This window comes from Temnothorax longispinosus, chromosome 2, assembly GCF_030848805.1.
Source record: "Temnothorax longispinosus isolate EJ_2023e chromosome 2, Tlon_JGU_v1, whole genome shotgun sequence".
Taxonomy (NCBI): Eukaryota; Metazoa; Arthropoda; class Insecta; order Hymenoptera; family Formicidae; genus Temnothorax; species Temnothorax longispinosus.
In genome coordinates, this window is record NC_092359.1 from 20,546,946 (window position 1) to 20,568,123 (window position 21,178).

The 21,178-nt window shown below is 43.1% G+C and overlaps 2 protein-coding genes across 10 annotated transcripts in view; both read left to right on the plus strand.

Annotated features, from left to right (window-relative positions):
* The window catches only part of Chi (LIM domain-binding protein 2 Chi), a 138,151-nt gene extending 125,750 nt beyond the window's left edge, over positions 1 to 12,401 (plus strand). For 4 of the 9 annotated variants that reach the window (XM_071771100.1, XM_071771103.1, XM_071771096.1 and 1 more), the window contains 7 exons: positions 7,298 to 7,400; positions 8,481 to 8,653; positions 9,152 to 9,355; positions 10,476 to 10,608; positions 11,439 to 11,563; positions 11,654 to 11,896; positions 12,266 to 12,401. In XM_071771100.1, coding sequence (XP_071627201.1) covers positions 7,298 to 7,400; positions 8,481 to 8,653; positions 9,152 to 9,355; positions 10,476 to 10,608; positions 11,439 to 11,563; positions 11,654 to 11,896; positions 12,266 to 12,367 — 1,083 coding nt within the window. In that variant the 3' untranslated portion in view covers positions 12,368 to 12,401. Of the gene's footprint in view, positions 1 to 7,284; positions 7,401 to 8,480; positions 8,654 to 9,151; positions 9,356 to 10,475; positions 10,609 to 11,438; positions 11,564 to 11,653; positions 11,897 to 12,265 lie in introns of all 9 variants that reach the window. The other 5 variants (XM_071771101.1, XM_071771094.1, XM_071771097.1 and 2 more) reach the window with 3 other exon arrangements.
* A 95-nt stretch (positions 12,402 to 12,496) lies between these two features.
* Positions 12,497 to 19,699, plus strand: LOC139808761 (uncharacterized). The gene has a single exon (XM_071771111.1). The coding sequence runs from the start codon at positions 12,497 to 12,499 to the stop codon at positions 12,926 to 12,928; it is 432 nt and encodes a 143-aa protein (XP_071627212.1). The 3' UTR covers positions 12,929 to 19,699.
* The last annotated feature ends 1,479 nt before the right edge of the window (positions 19,700 to 21,178 follow it).

Below are 21,178 nucleotides of genomic sequence, written 5' to 3' on the forward strand. Positions count from 1 at the left end.
TTTTTAAAGCAATTACGTTGTTAATATTACGTGAAAATAATTATGTTTGAACAAGTAACTTTTAACGAGGGAACTCAGGGAAATTAATTTGGATTTTTAACGTATTTACGATTGAAAATGAAAACTCGTATGATCAGATTGCATTTGTACAGAAAATAGATGAAAGAGAAATGGTGATGTTTGTAAACAGCATAAACGGTATGTTGCACTTTGAAGAAACACTTTTACAAACAAAGGTTTATAAATTTTGTGGCAAATTATTTTTGTTATATCGAGAGATAAAAATTATCATTTGTTATTTGAATTTTTGAATATTTCCAGTACCAGTGGTGAATATACATATATTAAATTTTGTTTTATAGAGAGACACGTCTCTCAGATAGAATGTCAAAGTCGATAAATTTTTTGCCCGAAGTAATCAGCCTTCTGTAGTTCATTTCTTTCCACACTTGAGGTATATATAAAGGGAAAACACCCCCGAAAATTTTGCCTGAAGAAAAATATTCCCTTGAGCGAACTCTCCTCTATAAGAAACGAATTTCTGAGACTTTCCTCGGTACATCCGGAATATCCAAGTGCGAGCTAATAAGTACGAAATTAATAAGCATTATTAATACATCGACGCGTCGCGTTTGTAGGAGACGACGTAACCTTTTGTAAAAATGACGGATTTCTACGGAAAAATTGGTTTTTTCCGCGAGGGAAACTTGAGACCCCAGGGGAGAGCGAGTCCGTAGCGTGCGGGTGTCGGCGCGGTGACGTCGTTGCGCGAGATGACGTTATCGAATGCAAAAGCCTCCGTTACACGGTTATCGAACACTTTTCACATTTTCCATCGCGCACATCCGTCACGTCGCTCGCTCGCTCGCTCGCTCGCGCTACCGTACTCTCGCGTAGGATAAAAATAGAGGCAAATATCATCGCGGTTGTTCTTCCGCCGGCGCGCGCGCGCTCGCGTGCCCGCACGCACGTTTCACGGCGCGAGCGTACGCGCAAATTCGATGCACCTTTTGCGGGCTAATCGAGGCCGCGGATAAGTACAGGTCGGTCCGTCGCGGATGTGTTTACGCGAAACTTACGCGCGAGTACGAGCGTGCAAGGCTACCAGACACGCGGAGAGAAGATCAAGTTCGGCCAAGGTTGAGAACCGTCATGGGAGCCTGGGTAATAAAATGAGGGCCCCTGCTCTCCCCTGGGGGTGGGGCCCCCTCGATAACCCATATTGTACCCCCCATCCCCTCGTACTTCCCCCCTACGTTCGTCCCTCGCGCCGCCGCCCCTGGCCGTATATACTTCGATCGGCCGGAAGAGTTTTGTCCGGGCTCGTCGCGCTAGAGAGAAATCCTATCGAATCTATCTGTCGGCGACCCGTGTGCCCGAAATTTCTCAAAAATGGTGGTTGTGCGGCGGGGAATTTTTGCAAATTTTTGATATAGCGCGCGATCACCTGGGCCACGGGCTTGCCCGCGAAAAGGATTTTCGCGAGAAAATCGAGAGGTGGAGCGCGCCGACAATACTTTCGCGGCGGCGTATATACACGATCATATACCACCCCTAGTCTCCCCACACCCCCCTAACAACAGTGGGGTGGTACAGTCCCGGCGAAGAACCGACGGCAACCCCGGCGTATAGTCCGCGCTGCCAGTCGGGACGCGCGAAAAATCACAAAAGTGAAGAATGGACGCGTAGGATGAAAAAGGCGGATTTCGACGCTCGATTCGCGACGAACAGGTTGAAAAAAATTAGGAACTGAAACCGATGCAATTCTGCCTTCGAGCATTCACGTTACGAGCTCGAGAGAAAATTCTCTACTATATTTGCAAGTATATATAGAAACGCGATTGTTAAACGATATTACACGAATATAAATTAATTCGCGAAATAGTTAACTTTAAAATATACTATTTGATACTGGCCGTGTAGCTATAATTGCTTTCTCTTCTTTTCTATACATATTATGCGAATTAATTTATTTCTGTGTAATATCATACGTAGAACTTATAAATGTAAAATATATTTTTCCAAATTTATAACAGTTAAATTGATCTAAATTACATCCAATTACTACATCAGCCTTAGCCTTCAAAAAAATCATGATAAGCTCCAGCATCTTTTCGCAGAGGGCAAGATCAAGATATAAGTATTCAGCGCTAAATGCAACTATTCAATTTCTGTATCTCATCGGTTTAACGCGGGTTAAACGCGGCTGACGCGGAGTCTCGATGCTAAAGTGAGATGAGAATCAAAAGACGGCCGTAAAGTTACAATCGTGCTTAGCCGGCGAGAATTCGAAGGGGGGCAAGGGCGAGAATTTTGGGAGGAGACCGAGGACATGGGGGAAGGGGGCAAAGACACATCGGTCGCGGGCAGTCTCGAGAATGGTCGGCACGGCCGAATCGATGGAAAGAAATTTATTCGTCGCGAGCGCCGGCGGCGGGTTTAAAATACGGCGTCGACGTTGAGACGCCGACGCCGCCGCCGCCACCGCCGCTGCCGCCGTGTCAGCGGGGTAACGCTGCGTCGCGACGCGCTACCTGGTAACACCGTGGAATTACAACGGATTCTTTCTCGTCGCGCCGGTATGCCGGAATCGGACTGGAATTCGCGGAGACTCGATGCCGGGCATTTTTTCGACACGACGCGGCGGCGAGACGTCGAGCCGAGCCGAGCCGAGCCGGTGGAAGCGCGGTGGCCTCGCGCCGCCACCCGGTTATTACGACGCGCGTCCGAACGGACGGACAGGACGACTCAGCCCGAGCGTGGTGGACCTCCGCGCTTTTCGTTTTTTTTTTCCTTTTTCTCCTTCTCTCTGTTACGGGGCCCTGGACAAATTGAATTTAACTCCGCCGCTAATACGGCCGGGCCGCTCCGAAAAACGCGCGCGACCGGAACGCGCGAGAATCACGCCGCGATTTATGTCCGCGCCCTTTTTTCCGCGCGCTCGCCGCTTACGGGATCTGCGTCGGTTTCTTTCTACGTAACGTTAGAGACACGTTAATGCTGCAGTTTATTTTGACGAATCGAGCGTTACGTAAAATATCTTTCTATATTTTCGGCAATTTTTCGAAATAATTTTGCAGGGAAACTGGAAATATGTTAAAAATGCAGAGAGTTGCGCGACATCGGGTTTCGTACAATTATTTGTTAATGATGTTAAAAACATATTTTGAATATTATTAATAAGTTTTAATATTTTAACATTTTAATATTAAAAACACTGCGGAATGTGTATAATATCTGTATGCCTTTTTTTGCGAGTGCTCTTTTTGTCGGCGTGGATTCAAGCGTCGTACTTTTCTGTACGTTGTCCCGCGACCATTGCAATTTTCGCTGTTATTAACTTGGGTGAATGAAAGTATACGGTACGTATGTATGAACGTCGCTTTTTGTTATTTTCCTTGTCACTCGCATGGCGTATAGTTTATGGCGGAGAGGGAACCAATTTTTATTGCGAGAATAATATTGAATTTCGACAGTTCGCCGCAGCGAGGACGACGCAAATGCGAATTTCTTGCGCGCCGCCGGGAGAGATGGTTTTTGGTCAAAACGGGAGAATTATCGGACGGAATATGTAGAATCAGATAGAATGGCCGAAACGCGAATCGAATTGTAAGAAAATTGCAAAAGCATGATTCCGTACGTATTCGCTCGTACATTATTCGCTCGTCGATCGCATGACTCGTTAATTAATATCGAAGGAGCTGCGTACATAAGAGTATGGGAAATACAACGGAATTTGAATCTCGTTTTTCTGAATCTCTTCATCTTTTGATCTCGATATGTAAAAATATATGATAAAAAGAAAGAAAGCGCGATTTAGCAGATCCAGCAATATTGTTCGCTCATTTATTTTATAGCTCCTTAAGAAATAAAGAAGCTAGTATGAATGACAAAAAGATAGTTTGTTATTCTCTTATAACTCTTTAACTTTTAAATACAGAAGGCCATGTCAGAAATGAAACCATTTAACGTGATTAGTATGAATTAAAAACGTATGCGTTTAGCCGCTACATGACGAAATGAACTGTACCGAAACGGTTACCAAGATGGATATCCATCAATCAACGTGTCAACAAGTATATATTATTATTCTTTCATGACGAGAGGTTTCGCGGGAATATCAAATACTCCTCGTATATTCGTGAAATATGTTAATTTAGTAGGTAACATGTCGGTGCAATGGATAAGAAAAATTATTAATAACAATTGTTAATTTATTAAAATGTTTCGCACATATTTATGGAAACGTATAAGAAATTTTGACAAATATATTTGACTGTACATTTCAAATGAATTTTTCAGACATCCCCCATAATAGCTATAAATTTTTCTCGGATTGTCATTTTGAATAATTGTTAATTAATTTCGCTAAATCGGGAATGCGAAGTACCGCGTATGAATGCGACGTACGTTTTATTTTATTATTAGGCTTCAATCATCGATCTGCATGCGTTCCGATATATAACGCGATACCGTTTCCGATATGCTAAAAAATGTACTGACGCCGCCGGGAATATTAAGAAAAACTGTCAGATCCGCGCATTGTGTCGGTCGGAAGGATCGAATGATTAATGAGCAGTTAATTACCGTATTGAAATATGTATGACAAACTTTCGCGATATTCGACAGTTTTGAGAATCGCGAAGCTAAGGCCGAAAGGCATTAATTATATGACTCGTAAAACTTGCGCGATTTTTCATTCGCGCCAAGCTCGAAGTTAATTCGAGGTAAATTCAGTTCTCATTCGTTGAACAAGATTAGCGTGAACAAGAAAACATTGATTATGAAACGCGTCTGCGAAGTTTGTCATTTTACGCTCATAGAGATTCTTCGCGACTGAAGCAATTACCGTGCGCATTATCGGGGGAAGGAACTCGCGTTGGCATATTCGTTATATATACAAATGTTAGAAACAGTGTAAAATACGAGCAAATAAATTTTTAGCAGATATATCCAAGATATAAATTTATGCAACATAATATTTGCATTTATGCCAACTTGCGTACATGTGCGTTGCACATAACGCACATCGAAATAGATTACACATGTATCGAAACGCATGTCATTCACATTAGACCTATGACAGAACTCATATCGCGTGCGTAAATGCTGATCTCTTTCTCTCTCTCTCTCTCTCTCTCTCTCTCTCTCTCTCTCTCTCTCTCTCTCTCTCTCTCTCTCCCCCCCTCTCCCTCTCTCTCTCTCTCTCTCTCTCATCGCCGCGCGCTAGAATGATTTTACGAAATATATAGACTCGATCGTGGGCGATCGAGTTGCGGCTCGTAACCCTCAGGAGGCATTTTTCTCTCTCCCGGCCGCCTCTGCACATTATTGAATATCGCCTATTTGTCGAGCAACGTCTTCTTGCTCGTTCCGCCGCGCTTATCGCGTCACTGTTTCGCCGACTTTTCCTTCCTACTCTATCTCAGCCTCCCTCCGTCCGGGCCGGGCCGCGCTTGCCAGAAATATCAATTTGCGCGGGAGTGGTAACAGTTTGCTTGATTTGGCACGGCGTAGCTTACGTCCGAAATAAATCTTCGCGAGTGCAGTGTCGGTGCCCGCCCCGGAAACCGATTGTCTATGCGGATTTGACATGAGTGGCGCACTCGTCCCGGCTTCGCGGACAATATCTCATTCGCCCTCGCGTCCCGACTCGCATCTTATTTATCTGGCCACCTGTGATCGATATTTCAAACAAAAAAAAATAAATAAATAAATAAATGCGTCTTCCACGCGTTATGAAAATCTACTTACAAAGTTCTATTTAATCGTTCTCTTTAAACTCGCTAATGCCATAGAGCGCGATTCTGTTGTTACACTAACGCTGAGAGTTTGTACCTCCCCTCCGATGTAAAATTAAAAGGTGCCCATTGAGAGACAAGCGCGGCAGTAGAAGTGCATAATAAATTAAAACGACAAACACAGTAATTGTTGCTGCGACAATGAGCGTTCTGTCGCGTGGAAGTAAATGTGCTCAGAAAACAATCTAGGTACGTTTGAGCATGTTTGGTATTTTGGAATGTATATAGCAATGTCGTTAGACATTTTTACCTTTTCAATACTCTTCCTACTGTTTTTGCGTGTACCTATAATCTGATTATCGATTTTTTATATAAAATTACTGAAATAAATTATTCTTTAATATATTTAGTTTTGTCGGTGGGATATTAGACAGTAGTGGAAAAAGAAAAATAAGTAAACATAATTCTATGCATAATAATTAAAATATTTCGATCAAAATCTCGAAAAATTTTTTTGTCACTATCACAAAGCTTCCTCTATGAGGAAGCAAAATGATATAATATAACCGTAAATTACGGAGTGTTTATAAATTATCTATTTTTTATCTTTTCTAGGATTGAGTGTTTTATCATAAAAATAAAATAAATAAATAAAACATGGAGCGTTCGCATTTCGATCTATATTCTTATTGCACTTTGGGAATGCAAATCACCTTGCGGAATACGTCACCGAAGAAGTATGCGATATTGGAGAAATATCCTTTTACTAAGAATTTTACTTAACTATAATTGCGGATCGCATTTCATGACAAATATAAGAATATCATTTTAAATCATATTACACGTGACGCACAATTGAATTATATGTCGAAATTGAATTGGACGTTCGGAAGATCGATTCGTTATTCGTAAGAGTCGAACGAATCTTAATCTCAAGCCGATCGCGGAATGATTCGCGATACCCTCGGCCTTTCCCAGGAATCGCGGTCGTCACAAAAGCGACTGATGACGGCGGTTTTTCGCGCGTAAGAAAAGCCGACGAGAGAGACCAAGCCACACGCGGGAAAATAATAACAAGAGGAGAGCCCGCGGGGTTTGGGTGTAGATGGACCAGGCGGGGAGACGCGCGAGGGAGATAGTGGTGGATGCATAATTGAATGAAAGCGTGGCGAACAGAGCCAAGGGGTAGTTCCTACGACTGGGAGGGGGTGGAATGCTATAATTTCAAGCCAGACAGTCATGCGTTATTCAGCGTTGAGGTACAAGTTCTCTCTCTCTCTCTCTCCTCTCTTCTTTGCCTTTTCTGCGATTCTCTGAAGGGGAGAAAGTACCGCCTCTTCATTCTCTTCTCTCCCTTTTCATTTTGTCGCACTTTGGTCCCTCTTCTCTGCCTAATTCTTAATCGTTCATTCATTATCCACGATTCGTTTCCGATTCGCGACTCGCGAAATAAGTCGACCGCGATAATAATCAGTGCAATGATGTCGAGACGCGCACGAAGTTTGTAAGATCTTCGCACCACTTATCTAATCTTTTCTCTATTGGCCTGTACACAGGACAGTGACAACCACTGGTGGGAGTCCTTCGCGAACGAGTTCTTCGAGGAAGACGCCACCCTTACCCTCCACGTCTGTTTGGAAGACGGACCGAAGAGATATTGTGAGTATTACCGATTATTTGATCATATTTGCGTTTCGTACAGTCAGCGACGATTCGAGGAAACGTTTAAAAATGTTTTGTACATAATGAAAGTAAGTGGGCGGAACCCAACTGTGACATTTTACTTTTGACCAGTATTATTGTGCGGAATTTTATTTCTAATTAGTAACAAAGAAGTTGCTTTCTTTCAACTCGTAATCATGTCCAATCAAAGGATCTGTCTTAATAATGCAGTAGACGAGCGAGACATTTTTATTTTCATGAAAGGAGATGAAAACAGAAAAAAGTTGAATTGTAAGCAAAGTATCTTTTCGAGAGCAAGGTGATAAACCCTCGGACGGAGTTACCCCGACATTCTACTCATCGTTATCTGTGTTAATGCAATCGATTTCCGCCAGCGCGAGATAATTTCTTACATCTTTGCGACATCGCACGCGATTCACACATTGTCACCGATACTTAATCGCCGGCAAGCTCACGCGGGTACCGTCTCTCCTCTAAATAATGACGTGCCACCGCGCGGCAATCTTGCAGTCGGTAGATTTTAATGTCTGTTCCACACGCCGTCTCGAAAATATACGACGACAACGTGATTACATGTCGTGCGGATGCATGCCGTCGTCATCCGGGTATAAACGACAGGGCATCCGCCATCCGCGCGCGGTAAGACGCGCCCGGTACGAGCTCGGTGCGATGCGAGATGCGTTTTGCAATTAAATGGAAAAAGAAGATATTTCTCACTCACATGTGTCATTTTCCCCGTCGTCATTACGTTTTCGATTTATATTTGCGTCGCTCTTCTTAATAAAATTTCCTCCGTTTTATATTCTTCAAGAATTTGTTGTGGGATTAAACATTGAAAATTAAACGTAACAGTTTGTTTTATTTAGCATTGTTTTTTAGTTATTCGGGAAGATACATCAATTTTGCATGCGTTATACGTATATCGTGGAGAATATTGCGCTCAACATAGAGCTCAATATCGATCGACTTAAGCTGTCGATCTTAATCATCGCCCTGCTTTTCTCGCAACGGGCTCGTGGTATTTATTTCTAATCGTTTCCATCTTTATCCTTTCAGCGATAGGAAGGACGTTAATACCTAGGTACTTCCGTTCGATATTCGATGGCGGAGTGACGGAACTTTACTACACTTTGAAGAATCAGAAGGAGTCGTTTCATAACACCAGCATAACGCTGGACTGTGATCAGTGCACGATGGTCACGCAGTACGGAAAGCCGATGTACACTAAGGTACGAACTACTCTGCAGAATTTATTTCACGTGTATAGAACTACGCTTTTGATATTTATGTACCTAATTGTTCAGTTAAACGAAAATAACTAACAAAAATAATTAAAATAGATCGAAGAAATATCTCTGATACGTTATCATAGTTTAAATAGGAATGTATGAACTGTTATCACTGATCAGTAATAGAAAAGTTTATTATTATGTGTACTATGTATATATTAATTATTATATATATTATATAATATATACTTTTAATTAATATATCGCTATAAAAACTACCGTTTGCGCGTCGTGAGTTGATACAATTGGAAAAGACGATTTAAAAAAAGAGAGATAAAGATAAGGAAAGATTAAAGTTGAATTGGATCTCCATAATTTCTGTAAAAACTGTTTCCTAGCAGGAAGTTTAAGTTCTGCGAACTCTCTTTACAGCGACGCGCGAAATCAAGCGCTCTCGAAATAGCCGAGGCAGATATTGTCATCTGAAACTTATTTTAGGTGTTAACGGAGGGTAGGTTAATATTGGAGTTCACCTTCGACGACCTCATGAGGATAAAGTCGTGGCATATGTCGGTGAGGACGCATCGGGAGTTAGTACCGAGGAGCGTTGTCAGTATGCAGCAGGACCCGACGATGCTTGAGCAGATTAGCAAAAACATCACCAGGCAGGGCATGTCCAACTTCACTCTCAACTACCTTAGAGTACGTATTCTCCACAGTGCTGTCTTAATTTTACGTTAACGCATCAGTGCATCAGATTGACAGCGTTTAAATTAAATTAAAATTTTCTTGTTTTATTAAACTTCCTTGACAATAAAAAATCTTTAGCAAAGGGACCAACTTCGAAAAACTCATAAATAAGAAATAGGTATAAATCGAATTGTGCTTTCTCGATTATTTTGGCATAAATAAATGCAAACACCTCAGATATTTAAATCGTAAGTTTGGAATAAACAAAGAAAAATAACATGATTACATGCATATTTAGCAGTAAACGCATAAATCAATATACCGAAAGACGAGGGAGGAATAGTTCGTTGCGTATTGATTTATAATTGAATTATAACGGAAAAACGTATCACCAACATGATAGTTAGAAAATTGTTGCAGCAAGAAGGTGTGTCGATGCGGGGCTAGATCGGAAACGCGGTATACGCCTGCCTTCTCGAAAGTATCTCCGGCTATCCGGGTTACGAGCCACCTTTTTTCCGCGCTCGGAAGCGCTTTCACCGGAGGGGGGACAACCGCACATTCCGCGTGTATCGTCTCGAGCCAGTTGAAAAACCCGTCGATTGTTACGTCGGGAAAGTCCTCGCCCATTGTTGAACTGGTATACGATATTCGGAAACGCGTAGGAACGGTCGCGTCTCGAATAATTTCTCCACGCGGGCGGAGAATCGCCGACGACGAAGAAAGGCTTCGATTGATTTACGGATGAACGTGTCATCGCGCGAAACTCCGGTCGTTTCTTAAATGATAGTTATGCTATTCACCTTTTACGCGCGCCGCGTAACGTGATGTAACAGTGTTACTCACGCGAAAATGCGTATACGCACAGTATAGTTCCCGGCTTGAAAATGTATATGGAACGTATCGACAGAAACAGAAAATTTATACATTTTCCATGAATTTTTTAAGACTCGAAGAACTTATTTTGTTTAATTGGCATTACATGTATTAGAATATTGTAGAAATATTTAGAACCATCTAAATTTTATGCTACACACATTTGTTCGTCCACTCTGGCTTGAAAGAGATTTTATGCGCTATCGAAATTAATAACTTTTCATCAGAGTTAAATTATATACGATTCTTTTTACAGTTATGCGTTATTCTGGAGCCAATGCAGGAACTAATGTCGAGGCACAAGGCGTACGCGTTGACACCCCGTGATTGTCTGAAGACGACCTTGTTCCAGAAATGGCAGAGGATAGTTGCCCCGCCGGGTAAGAGAGGTAGAAGAACAGTTGCTTTACATGAGAAGCACCAGCCAGTGGAGCCGAACGGCCGTCCTAATAGACAACGTGAAATCGGTTTTTGCTATCCGCGAAATGACGCATTTGTCGTCGATTTTCATTATCTCTTTGCCACGATTCTTGGTTCCACCGGTTTTTCCTTGTCGAGCGTGGATTTTAGCGATTCTGTTTGAAATCTTTCAACAATTAGATGCACTTTCCTTATTGACAGTTTTGCATTGCTTATTTTATTAATCGAATTTAAGCCAAACGTTGTTTGAGTTATTTTACAATCAAATTAAGCACTACTATGACTGAAACTTTGTTTTTATTTTAATTTTACAAATTATATCAATTGATATTAATGACTCGGTTATTATTTGAGCTTTTAACGTTACGTGATATGTAAGCTTCTAGCGTCCGCTTGTCGCTATCTTTATCGTGCTTGTACGTGCACCGCGTTTTCCATTTCACTTGCGATTTTGTATAGCTCGGATATATCTACCCGGTATTCGTTCAAACTCGATAAAACCGTGGAACCAAGCGCGTATAACACCAAATAGTATGATGCCAGACGTGTTTCTCTGTAAACGTGGCTTGAGAGTGCTCGTGAGAGAACGATAGAAATAAACTTGACACATATGCCTATGTGTTTGTTTGTCTATCAATGCATGCTTGTGCTTGTGCGTGTCAGAGACCTTTGATAATGAGAAAGGTCCACAGCTGGGTAGTGCTCTTAAGTTTATCAGTGTGTAGCTTACACACGTGGCCAACCGTGGCCGACGAATGCGCGCGGCGTCGTGCTCACGACAATTTTCTTTCTTTTCCAGAGTCCCAGCGGCCGGCTAGCAAAAGAAGAAAGCGGAAGGGCAGCACGTCCGGGCCGGGCAACAACGCACCACCCGCACCTAGCAAAAAACGCTCACCAGGGCCAAATTTTTCTCTAGCGTCGCAGGTAGATCTCTCGATTAGTTTTCTCAATTGAAGTAGCACGATCGTCGACAAGCACAGGCGATAACTAAATGTTTTTTTTACTTCGATCTAGGATGTGATGGTCGTGGGTGAACCTTCTTTGATGGGTGGCGAGTTCGGTGATGAGGATGAGCGATTAATTACAAGGTTGGAAAATACGCAATACGACGCCGCAAATAATCTGGATCCTCACAGTCATGACGCGTCCGGTGGACCGCCGCCACATCCTCATCAGTTCCACTCAGAACCGACACCGGGTAATTCCTGGCCGCCAGATCGTGGTCCTGGTCCACCACAGGGAGGTCCTGGCAGTCAGGTAATCATTTCTTCACAGCGAACCCAAAGCGTTAAATCGAAGAATGCGCCTATTACACGCGCGCAATTCATTAGAATACATGTGGATATTCAACAAGTTTCAAATCTTGCAAATCAGTTAAACTAATATTCATTAAAATAACTGATATCAGATATTGAAACAGTTACTTGACTTCTGAATTCGGAGATAGGTGTCATTATTCCGTTGATATCTCGGAAAAACCAATACTAAAAGATGCTTGACTCGACAGAAGATTAAAGACAAATAAAATAGAAGGTTTAAAAAAAAGGTATTACTGATTCCATTTTCGAATACTATTCAGAATACTATTCAGAGCACGTCATGATATTGCATGTGTGTGTGCTTCAGGGAGTTCAAGGTGGTCAAGGGGGTGCGGCCGCAGGTGTACAGGGAACGCAGGACGCCAGTCAACAGCAGCAAGACAAGAAGAGCCCCGCGGTGAGCCAGTGAGGCCAGGAGTCCCCGCGCCCCCCCACCAGGGGGCGACGGGGGCGCAGGCCCAAGAACGTGGCTCCCTAGCGGGGCGAGAATCCTAGCCTCCCCACTGCCGCCGCCTATTTGGCCTCCGCGGCCGGCTCCATGACTGGCAGGTTGTCGTCGCATGTCGGCATGCTACCGCCGTTGGCCTGCCAGCCCGGCTTGCCAACAGCAGCACCGGGCCACCATCATCCGGAGCAGCATCCGCAGTTGGGTCACGTGGCCGCCGCCGCCGCCGCCGCCGCCGCTGCCGCCGTTTCGATGGGCATGGAGTCCTCGGAACTGATGGCGGTGGCTCATTACCAGGCGCAACAGCTGCAACGACAGTTGTTGGCCGAGCAGTCAGGTCCGGGCACCACGATGCTGCTACCTACGTCTGCTCAGCCTACTGGTGGAGGCTTGATGCAGCCGCAGGGGCTCCAAGGGCAGCAGGGCCAACTCCAGCCGGGCCAGGACCCGCTACAGAGCTTGGTGCAGCAACTGCTCTGTCTACAGCAGATAGAGTATTTCCTCGCGCAGCGCGGCCACAAATGAGTACACTTTACAGTACGTAAATAGGGGTCATTTCGCACGAGAAAACGAGATGATCAGACCAGAGAGCGACGTTTGGAACTCGATGTGAGTGGGAAACGTGTTTGTGCAAAAGTGCTCTGATACTGCTGATTCGGTTTCGCGTCAAATTGTTGTACGACCCGCTGACGCCGTTGATGTTGCGACGCTGTCGAGAATGAGGACGGACAATATGCGGCGGCATCTGCTCGAGTTTGTACCGTTTTTTCTAATTCTCGAACGGAGGGGAGGTAGCGCGGTGTCTCCGAATCCACCACGACGATACGGGAAGATTATGGAAGAAACTGGATGATGGGAGCGCCAGATAGGAAAAGGGGAGAGCGGCAGTTGCCACCCGTTTATTCGTGGAGCGCTATATCGTTTCGGGACATCGTGCGAACGGACGACGATCTCCGGGATAGAGGAGATCAAAGTGTTTTAGCGTGTGATAAAAAAAACTTTATGTCAAAAATTATGTTAAATATGAAAGGTGGAACGATGTGATTGGGGGGAGGGGGTGAAGAATCGCTCGCGAATGAAGAAGAAGCGAGAAGGAGGAATGTTAACGCCACGCGCGTCAGAGACGATTATCCGCTCTGGTGCGATCTGTGAATGAATCTCTATCCGTCAACAGTATTGATATAATTAATAGAGTAAATGAATATATATATAAAATATATTGTAAGAACTATATATATATCGTAAGTACGTATTTGTGCAAACGTCAGTGTGCAAGTTAGGCAGAATGCGTGGTGTGATAGTAGTTCGGGGTATATGGGAGAGAGAAAGAGAGAAAGAGAAAATGAATGTGAGAGGGTGTGAATGAGGTAAACAGAGAAGCAGAGAAAGAGTGAGGAAGACGAAGCGTTAGAGTCACCTTCGACTCGAAGATTTTTAAGCGCGGGGACCGACCGAACGCCAATGCATAGCCTCGTTGATTGTCCCGAGGGCTCGTTGTAGAATTTTATCCTTTATTATTACTATATAAAATAATAATTATTTGACGAACCACGGAAAGCGTAAGAATATTTTGCACACTAAATATGTAAGAGAGAGACTTCGTTCCAAAGGTTCAACACGGTTGGTATATGTAACATAAGTATAAAGCTTTCTCAAAACCGAGACGAGACACGGAATCAACCCCCCACGGTGCAGGAAAAAAGAAAATTGTAAAAGCGTTTTTAACATTGGTTGTAAACAAGCCTCGTGTTTTATGTTTAGAATACATTGCGGTACGACACGTAGCACAGCACGTACCCACGTCTTATGAATTATATGTCGAATTCTAACTTTATATATCTAGGTGAATACTTTACGTTCACTAATCTGATTGTGCTTTGATTTTTAAACGAGACTCTTTAACAGCAACATTAGGACCTTATCATTTTATTCGATATATAAGTAATGCGCGTGGTGATTCGATACTTTATACAATGTATGTCAGATGAAGGCACATAACGCACACAACACGTACAATATGTACACGTAAATCCGAACTAAGTTCCTTGCGTGTTACGTTTTAAACATCATGTATATGTTCCTCATTTTGTTTATATACGTCGCATATGTTCCTATTTTTATATTGCTCTTTGTGATTCGTTATGTTCCCTTCTTTTAGCATTCAGATGATTTTTATAAGATTTTTTAACGACAAACTTTATTTAAATCATCGATATATTACTTGTCGATCAATGTGCCCTTCGGGTCTTCGAATCATTTGTCTTTGTGCGGTGTCATTACAAATGATTCGTTCCAATTTTGGATTGAAGAGAAATCTAATAGCTTTAAAGTGTAATTCGTATGCAGATCCTGTATTCTGATATACATATTGTATATTTCTGATACATTATATATTCGGTGGAAACAGTATTTGTTTTGACGAGATTCGAAGTTACACATGCGTCGAAATGTAAGAAAGGGGAACATCGTTTTAGTTGGTAATTACTATACATCACACAAACTGCGATTTGTCGGTGTTTTCCCGCGTGACTCTTTCGCGTCACGCGCTTGAGCACGACGTAGGTACGAGCTCTGCTTCGATTTCGGAATACAAGCTCTTCGCACACAACATACACACAATACACAAGACACTAACACACAAGTAATTTGCGTGTCATGAATCGCTCCGTTCTCTCAAATACTCCGTCGATGTAGATCGCGAAGCGCACTCGCGGATTATCGCGCGAGCCGCTTCCATATCATTGTCATTAACGGGTCTGCGCCGTCGTAGTCTGAAAGGACGTTTCTAGCTTTCAGTTCCCTCCGCTCCACGAAGCTCAAGTCAGAATTACGTTTCGTTCTGTTTACTATTTGTTTGATGGTAGTCCAAAGAATAGAGAACAAGCGGCGTTTTGCGGCTGCGAAATTCTAATTGAACTATTCTCGAGAGAGCCTACGAGCGGATGGATAAAAGTTTATTCGTCGGATTTTATCAAAAGAACTGTAAGAGGAAAAAGCATATAAACGGCAACATATAAACACCGGCGTTTTGTCACGTTCGTAAACTCTGCGTCTTCCCAAGGCGAGAGCATCTTCCGCATCTTTGTCGTGTCGATATCGCGCGGCAATACATTTTAAAATATGTACAAAGATCATTGTCTCACATAGTACACACAATACGCGACACAAGAGCATCATTCGTGTAATCTTTAACTCCTCCGCTTTTCGAGAGAAAAATGCCATCGCTTTCTCGTTATTTTCTCGGTTTTTAATGCAAAGGTATTGCCGCACATTGATCTTGTATCCTTTATTTTTTTTTGTTTCATTACAAAGTAGGCTACACATACGTATGGCTTACATATAGAATGTACCGAGAACGGGAGACGAGTCGCTTGTAATTGTAAATCTTAAAAGAAGAAAAGAGGGGACGCGTACGCGCGCGCGCGCGTGCCGATGTGCACGCATTTACGTGCATTTACACATACACATTCACATACACGTATACCCCGAAATCACACGTAAATCACGAATTAGTTAGATAAGCCACGCGTGAAGCCAGTACAGTCCCACGGCGTGAGAGTGTGCGAAAGTAGGAGGAAGGTGTACTTCGTGAAATACACTTGAGCGTGTAGAGAGAGAATGAGAGAAAGCTAAGCGATGTCGTGGAGAAAGAGAGCGAGATAGAAAAGAGAGAAAGAGGAGAGCGCATGTGTTGTAGGGAGCGCATATGTATGCATGTCAGTGCGTGCACGTGTGTGTGTGTGTATGTGCAGGGAGAGCATGGGAGAGAATGCGAGTGATTTCGACACGAGCATGCAGTGGGTTTTAGCATAAATGATCTATTGACAAATGTTGTATATTATTACGAATTATAATGACACTATTATAATTAATTAATTAATTAATTAATTAATTATTATACCCTAATAATGTGAATTGAATTTAAACGACAAAAAATACACGAAATGATAAGTAATAGGCGAACAAATTTTTAATTGTTAGCGAAGCACACACGAAAAGCCGGAATTATAACGCCCCACGGGCCTAGGGCCGAAAACACGAAAGTAGCAGGCCGATCCGCGCGACGGAGTCGAAAGTACCGAGCGTAAAAGCACCGAACGTGTAACGTTGCGGCAAAGTCGCGCGGAGAAGCGGCGAACGTATGGAAACTTAAAATCCTTGCCGGGAGAAAGTGCATCGCCCAGCCTCGAGCGGCACGACTCGCCCTCCGTATAAGGAAAGGACATATTCTCGACGATCCTCGTTCCAATCTGTAACGCGTTCGCGAGGCGTGATTAACGGCGCCTCGCCGCAAAGCGAGATCTTTGAAAACATTCCGCAGTGTCGAACTAGTCACATTCACAGGGAGAAGCAACAATCGTAAGGCGTGTACCGATGAACATTTACGGCCGGTTTTACCGACGATGATGGACTCTAATCGCGGATACCTTTATCGGTTCCTCGCCTCTTTCCACAGCTCGAAGCCTCGGAAAGGGATGAAGAGCCGCTTGAAGCGAATTAGCTAGCTGGCTCTGGTGAGATTGGTCCTCGGACATTGGAACAGACTGGATAAAGGTTTAGCAAATATCATTAGATATTCTCGTTTATGCGTTAGATATTTTATTCCTTTTTTCCTGCAAAAGTCATCACCCGCGAAAATCGTCTTTCTTTGGAGTATGCATTTCGGTTGTTAGATAAATCTCGATTGCTCCGTTCGAATAGTCGGTGATGCATTTCGACAATAGTTGAAATGCGAGACGAGGTATATAATCACGCGCATCCAAACTCGGCCGCTTCTTCACCGAAAGCTATTTTATCTTCGAACAAAAGTCCTGCGAGAGAGTCGTGATCGTTCGTCGCCGTATGTAATCAGAAGACTCGTCACGAGTCAAGCATTATGCGCAATAAGAGACGAGTGGATCGCAGGTTCGCGGTGAAAGTAACCGTGACACAAGTATCATGAATTCATGAGTGACAGTCGATCGCAAACTGATGACCCGGGGTCGCGTATTAATCTGCGGAGGATGCGGTTTTTAGCTTTCGGGCGCGTTTCACTTTTCTTATCTTTTCTTCTACCATGCATTTTTCTACGGACACGCATCTGCGAGGTGTGGAAACGCGCGCAATTTCTCGTACGAAGGGAAACATATATTTTGAACGATGTAGTAATACGAGTCCCTCACGCTGACGACCAGAATGACGTTTAAACGCTTGCCTTTGAAGTCGCGCTTTGCGTTTCCGCACGAAATGCGCAGCTGGCCTTGTTGTAAAGGACTACGAGAGCGAAAGATATGCGTAATGTACTTCGAAAAGTATCACTAATACGCGAATCACTCTTAATTGTTTAACGCAAATTCGTATTAATTACGGTCTTTGTTGCGCGATCCTCAGTACTCGCGAGCAATCAAAGGGCTGTTGCAATTTCTCGTTAATGAGTCATTCTATTTTCATCTAATTCGGCTGAAATTACCTTTGATTCGCACATTGCGCAATGTAACGCAGCTTCAAGGCATGAATGCAGCACTTTTCACGTATTTCCCGATTAGCATCTTCCTTTGGAAATGTTTATTCCACCACATTTGTATATATCTATTTATAATTATTAATTTATGATCTCAAGCACATATTTATCTTTTTCAGACAAACTCATTTAAGATTGTGGAGTAAATTAAATTTCCGTATTCTCTAATGTGTAATATTGTGTATTCAACGGAAACCATGAGCTTCTTTTCAGGCTAAATCAAGTTAAATTAAAGCCAATATACACTTAAAGTCGATTTTAATTTCGAAGTAAATTTAATAATCGGCGTATTAAAAAAATAAATATTTATCAAGTCTTGAATTTTTATTTTACCTAATAACCGGAAGCTTCTATTTCGCAGTTTTCACGGGATATCGCGTAATTACACGCGGCGGGGAAATTGAATGTATTCACGTCGGATTCTCGTGGTAAGCTGCATCATTAAACGCACTAAAACGATAACGTTCAATTAAACCTTTTGCGATCGTGCATAACGCGCCGCGCGATTCACGAAGCCATCGGCTGATAAACAGCCAGCGCTCGATTAGCTTAATTTCTATTCATCAACAAGATTTAGCACGAATGACATTTGCCGGTCGTATTACCGCGATGTCGTTGTAATTCACGATTATATTTGATAGACTGTTAATAAACGAAACTGTTCATCTAGCGTTTGTGAGTGTGCCGCGAGTACCGTGTTCATTTAATTGACTCATTCACTACATCCGCATTGACGCTTGATTAAATGATTAATGATACACGATCTATGGTGGAACAATTGGTATTTTGTCAGAAAATGAGAAATTGTAAAGGCGAACTGCAGAGCTATTTTTGTCGAGTCTAAAGATTCCAACGAGTTGTTTCCTTTTTCGCGCCATAAACAGGATTGTCATCTTTAAACGAATCGAAAATATAATTCGGCTAATTCCGACAGAAATGCCGTCCGAAAACGTGATTGACTGTTTTACATGCGCGTAAATTTCGCGTACGAGAATCTTTATCGCACGACGCGACGGTTCGGTTTCTGAGTCGAAAAGATCTCGAGTACATTTTGACTCAGGGAGAAGAGTGTGTCGTATTCAAAAGCATTACTTGCGAGCTTTGGACTGAGCAGCCGAATTCTTGCGAGCTACCGCGATCATTACTGACCATTTCCTTTTCGCCAGGTCGATTATCGCAAATCTCCGAATCGTAGGACTGATCTTCGCAGAGTTTCTCATTTCAGCGTTTTAGTGGTCGAGCAGCTCCGCTCAAAATATTTAGACTTTTCAATATTCAAATAATTCAAATAATTCGAATTTAAATTCAAATACCGGAGACTTCTCGGCAATCCGCTTTCAATTTTTCACACAGCAAGAGCAATTAGAATACGAGAATGGAGAAAACTTGATACTTAAACGCGCTTTATCTTGTCAAATGAATCCCCGCAGAAATTTCTAATCGTTTGTACAAGTCGGCCGCATATGTACATTTGGAAAGCTTGTCTCTGGATCGTCAACGCCGGGTGTGATTTGTACCGCTCCGAACGGAGGCAGTTCAGCTATCATCGCAGATGCGCGATCTGCGCACAATTTAGAAAACTCTCCACGAAATAAATTGCATATCACACTCACCGACCGTGTCTCAGGAGAAGCAGATTAGCGTTACGGAGGTGTCGTGTATCGCGCCGCGATCCTAGACCGATTAGCGTCTCATCCTGTTGTCCACCCCGATACTGTTTACCTAAGGGATAATATTCCAAATAATTGTTGACAGATGATCAATCGTATGTATAATGGTAAAGTGAAAGAGAGAGAGAGAACAAAAAAAAAAGAAGACGTGCCACTCGTCGCTGAGTACAACGTACACGCGCGAAGGCAACCTACCGTTATTGTTCCAAGTTCAGAGGACCTTTTCTCGTTTGCGTAATCGCACCTTGGCATTCCTCGAGATTTTGCCTCGTTCTTGCAGATCCCAGCACACGTTCGGCTGCAAGCACAATTTGAATCGTTTAATCGCGACAAAAAGAACGCGATTTTGCCGCAAAATCAGGCACTTTCGAACAACTTTACTTATATTTTCATCAAATAATTATTATGGTTCAAATTACATTTTACATTAGCGTTAAAATTGTAATCGAGGAAGAGAGAGTATTGCTCGCGCCGAGGCCGCTTCGAGAACGTCGGTACAGTCGAGGCTAACTTTCGTAACTATTAGTTTAGATAGAAAATTCTTCTTCTATTTAACATCAGAAAGCTGGAGCCGAGTCGGAATTAATTAATGCACGGCGGTCGGTGCATCTCCGCAATTTTCACGGGCCGCACGAAAGTCGCGTGAAGGACGCCTCGGTCTCTCTCGGATGTTCCTCAGACGTCTTTTAAACGCCGCGTTTTCGTTTTTCCCCGAGAGAACGTCTACGAGCGAGAGACGAGGGAGGCGGGCTGATGTTCCGTGTAAACGTGATATCCCTCGCGGCGGGAACGCGCGTTTGCCGGGTTTCGGCCGGCTGTATCCCGTATAAAATTCCCTCTGTAAATACCGTCCTCTGAATTTGGCACGGAGGCCTCCCGGTGGCCTCTCTCCGTGGTCTCGGTGCGGAGAAACGCAGTCCGGAGAGATTGGGCGGGTGGTCGTCGATCGGATCGTCAACCGCGCCGGGCCAGTCTTGAGCGATGATCGCGCACCGACATTGCGTGTAAAATATTAGCGAATTAGGGACGATTTAATTGCGATTTCAAGGATATCACAAAACCTTACCTACCCTGTACTCTAGTGGACATGGGCCAAAAACTCGGTATATTATATTAATATACGTTCAAGGTTGGCCCATCGCCATGACCAATGAAGTAGTGAAGGAGAGGAAGCGGGGGCAGAAAAGGGGGGGTAAAAGGGGGGAAGGAAGGGAGGAAGGATAGGAGCAAAGAGCGAATTGTCATCCAATCACATTTTTACGCACTCCAAAATTTTTATCCTCGTCATTTGTATCATAGCAGCCGTGTGTTTAAAGACGACTCCACATTATGTGTATGTAATCAAAATTGTAACTGATAAAACGTTAATAAAAAAACGATATCCGAAATCCCCCTCCGGCTGTGAACATCTTCCACTACCGCCCGCACGGCACTTCCGTTTGATTTATTATTATTACATATATTATCGACATATAACACTATTATAATAAGTAAATCTCTAAAATAAATAATATAGAATGTAAATTCTTAGCCTGAAACCAAATGGCGAATCGATGATCAAAAATTGTTTAACGGCGTCCGAGCTCTCATTGCACTTGAGGAATT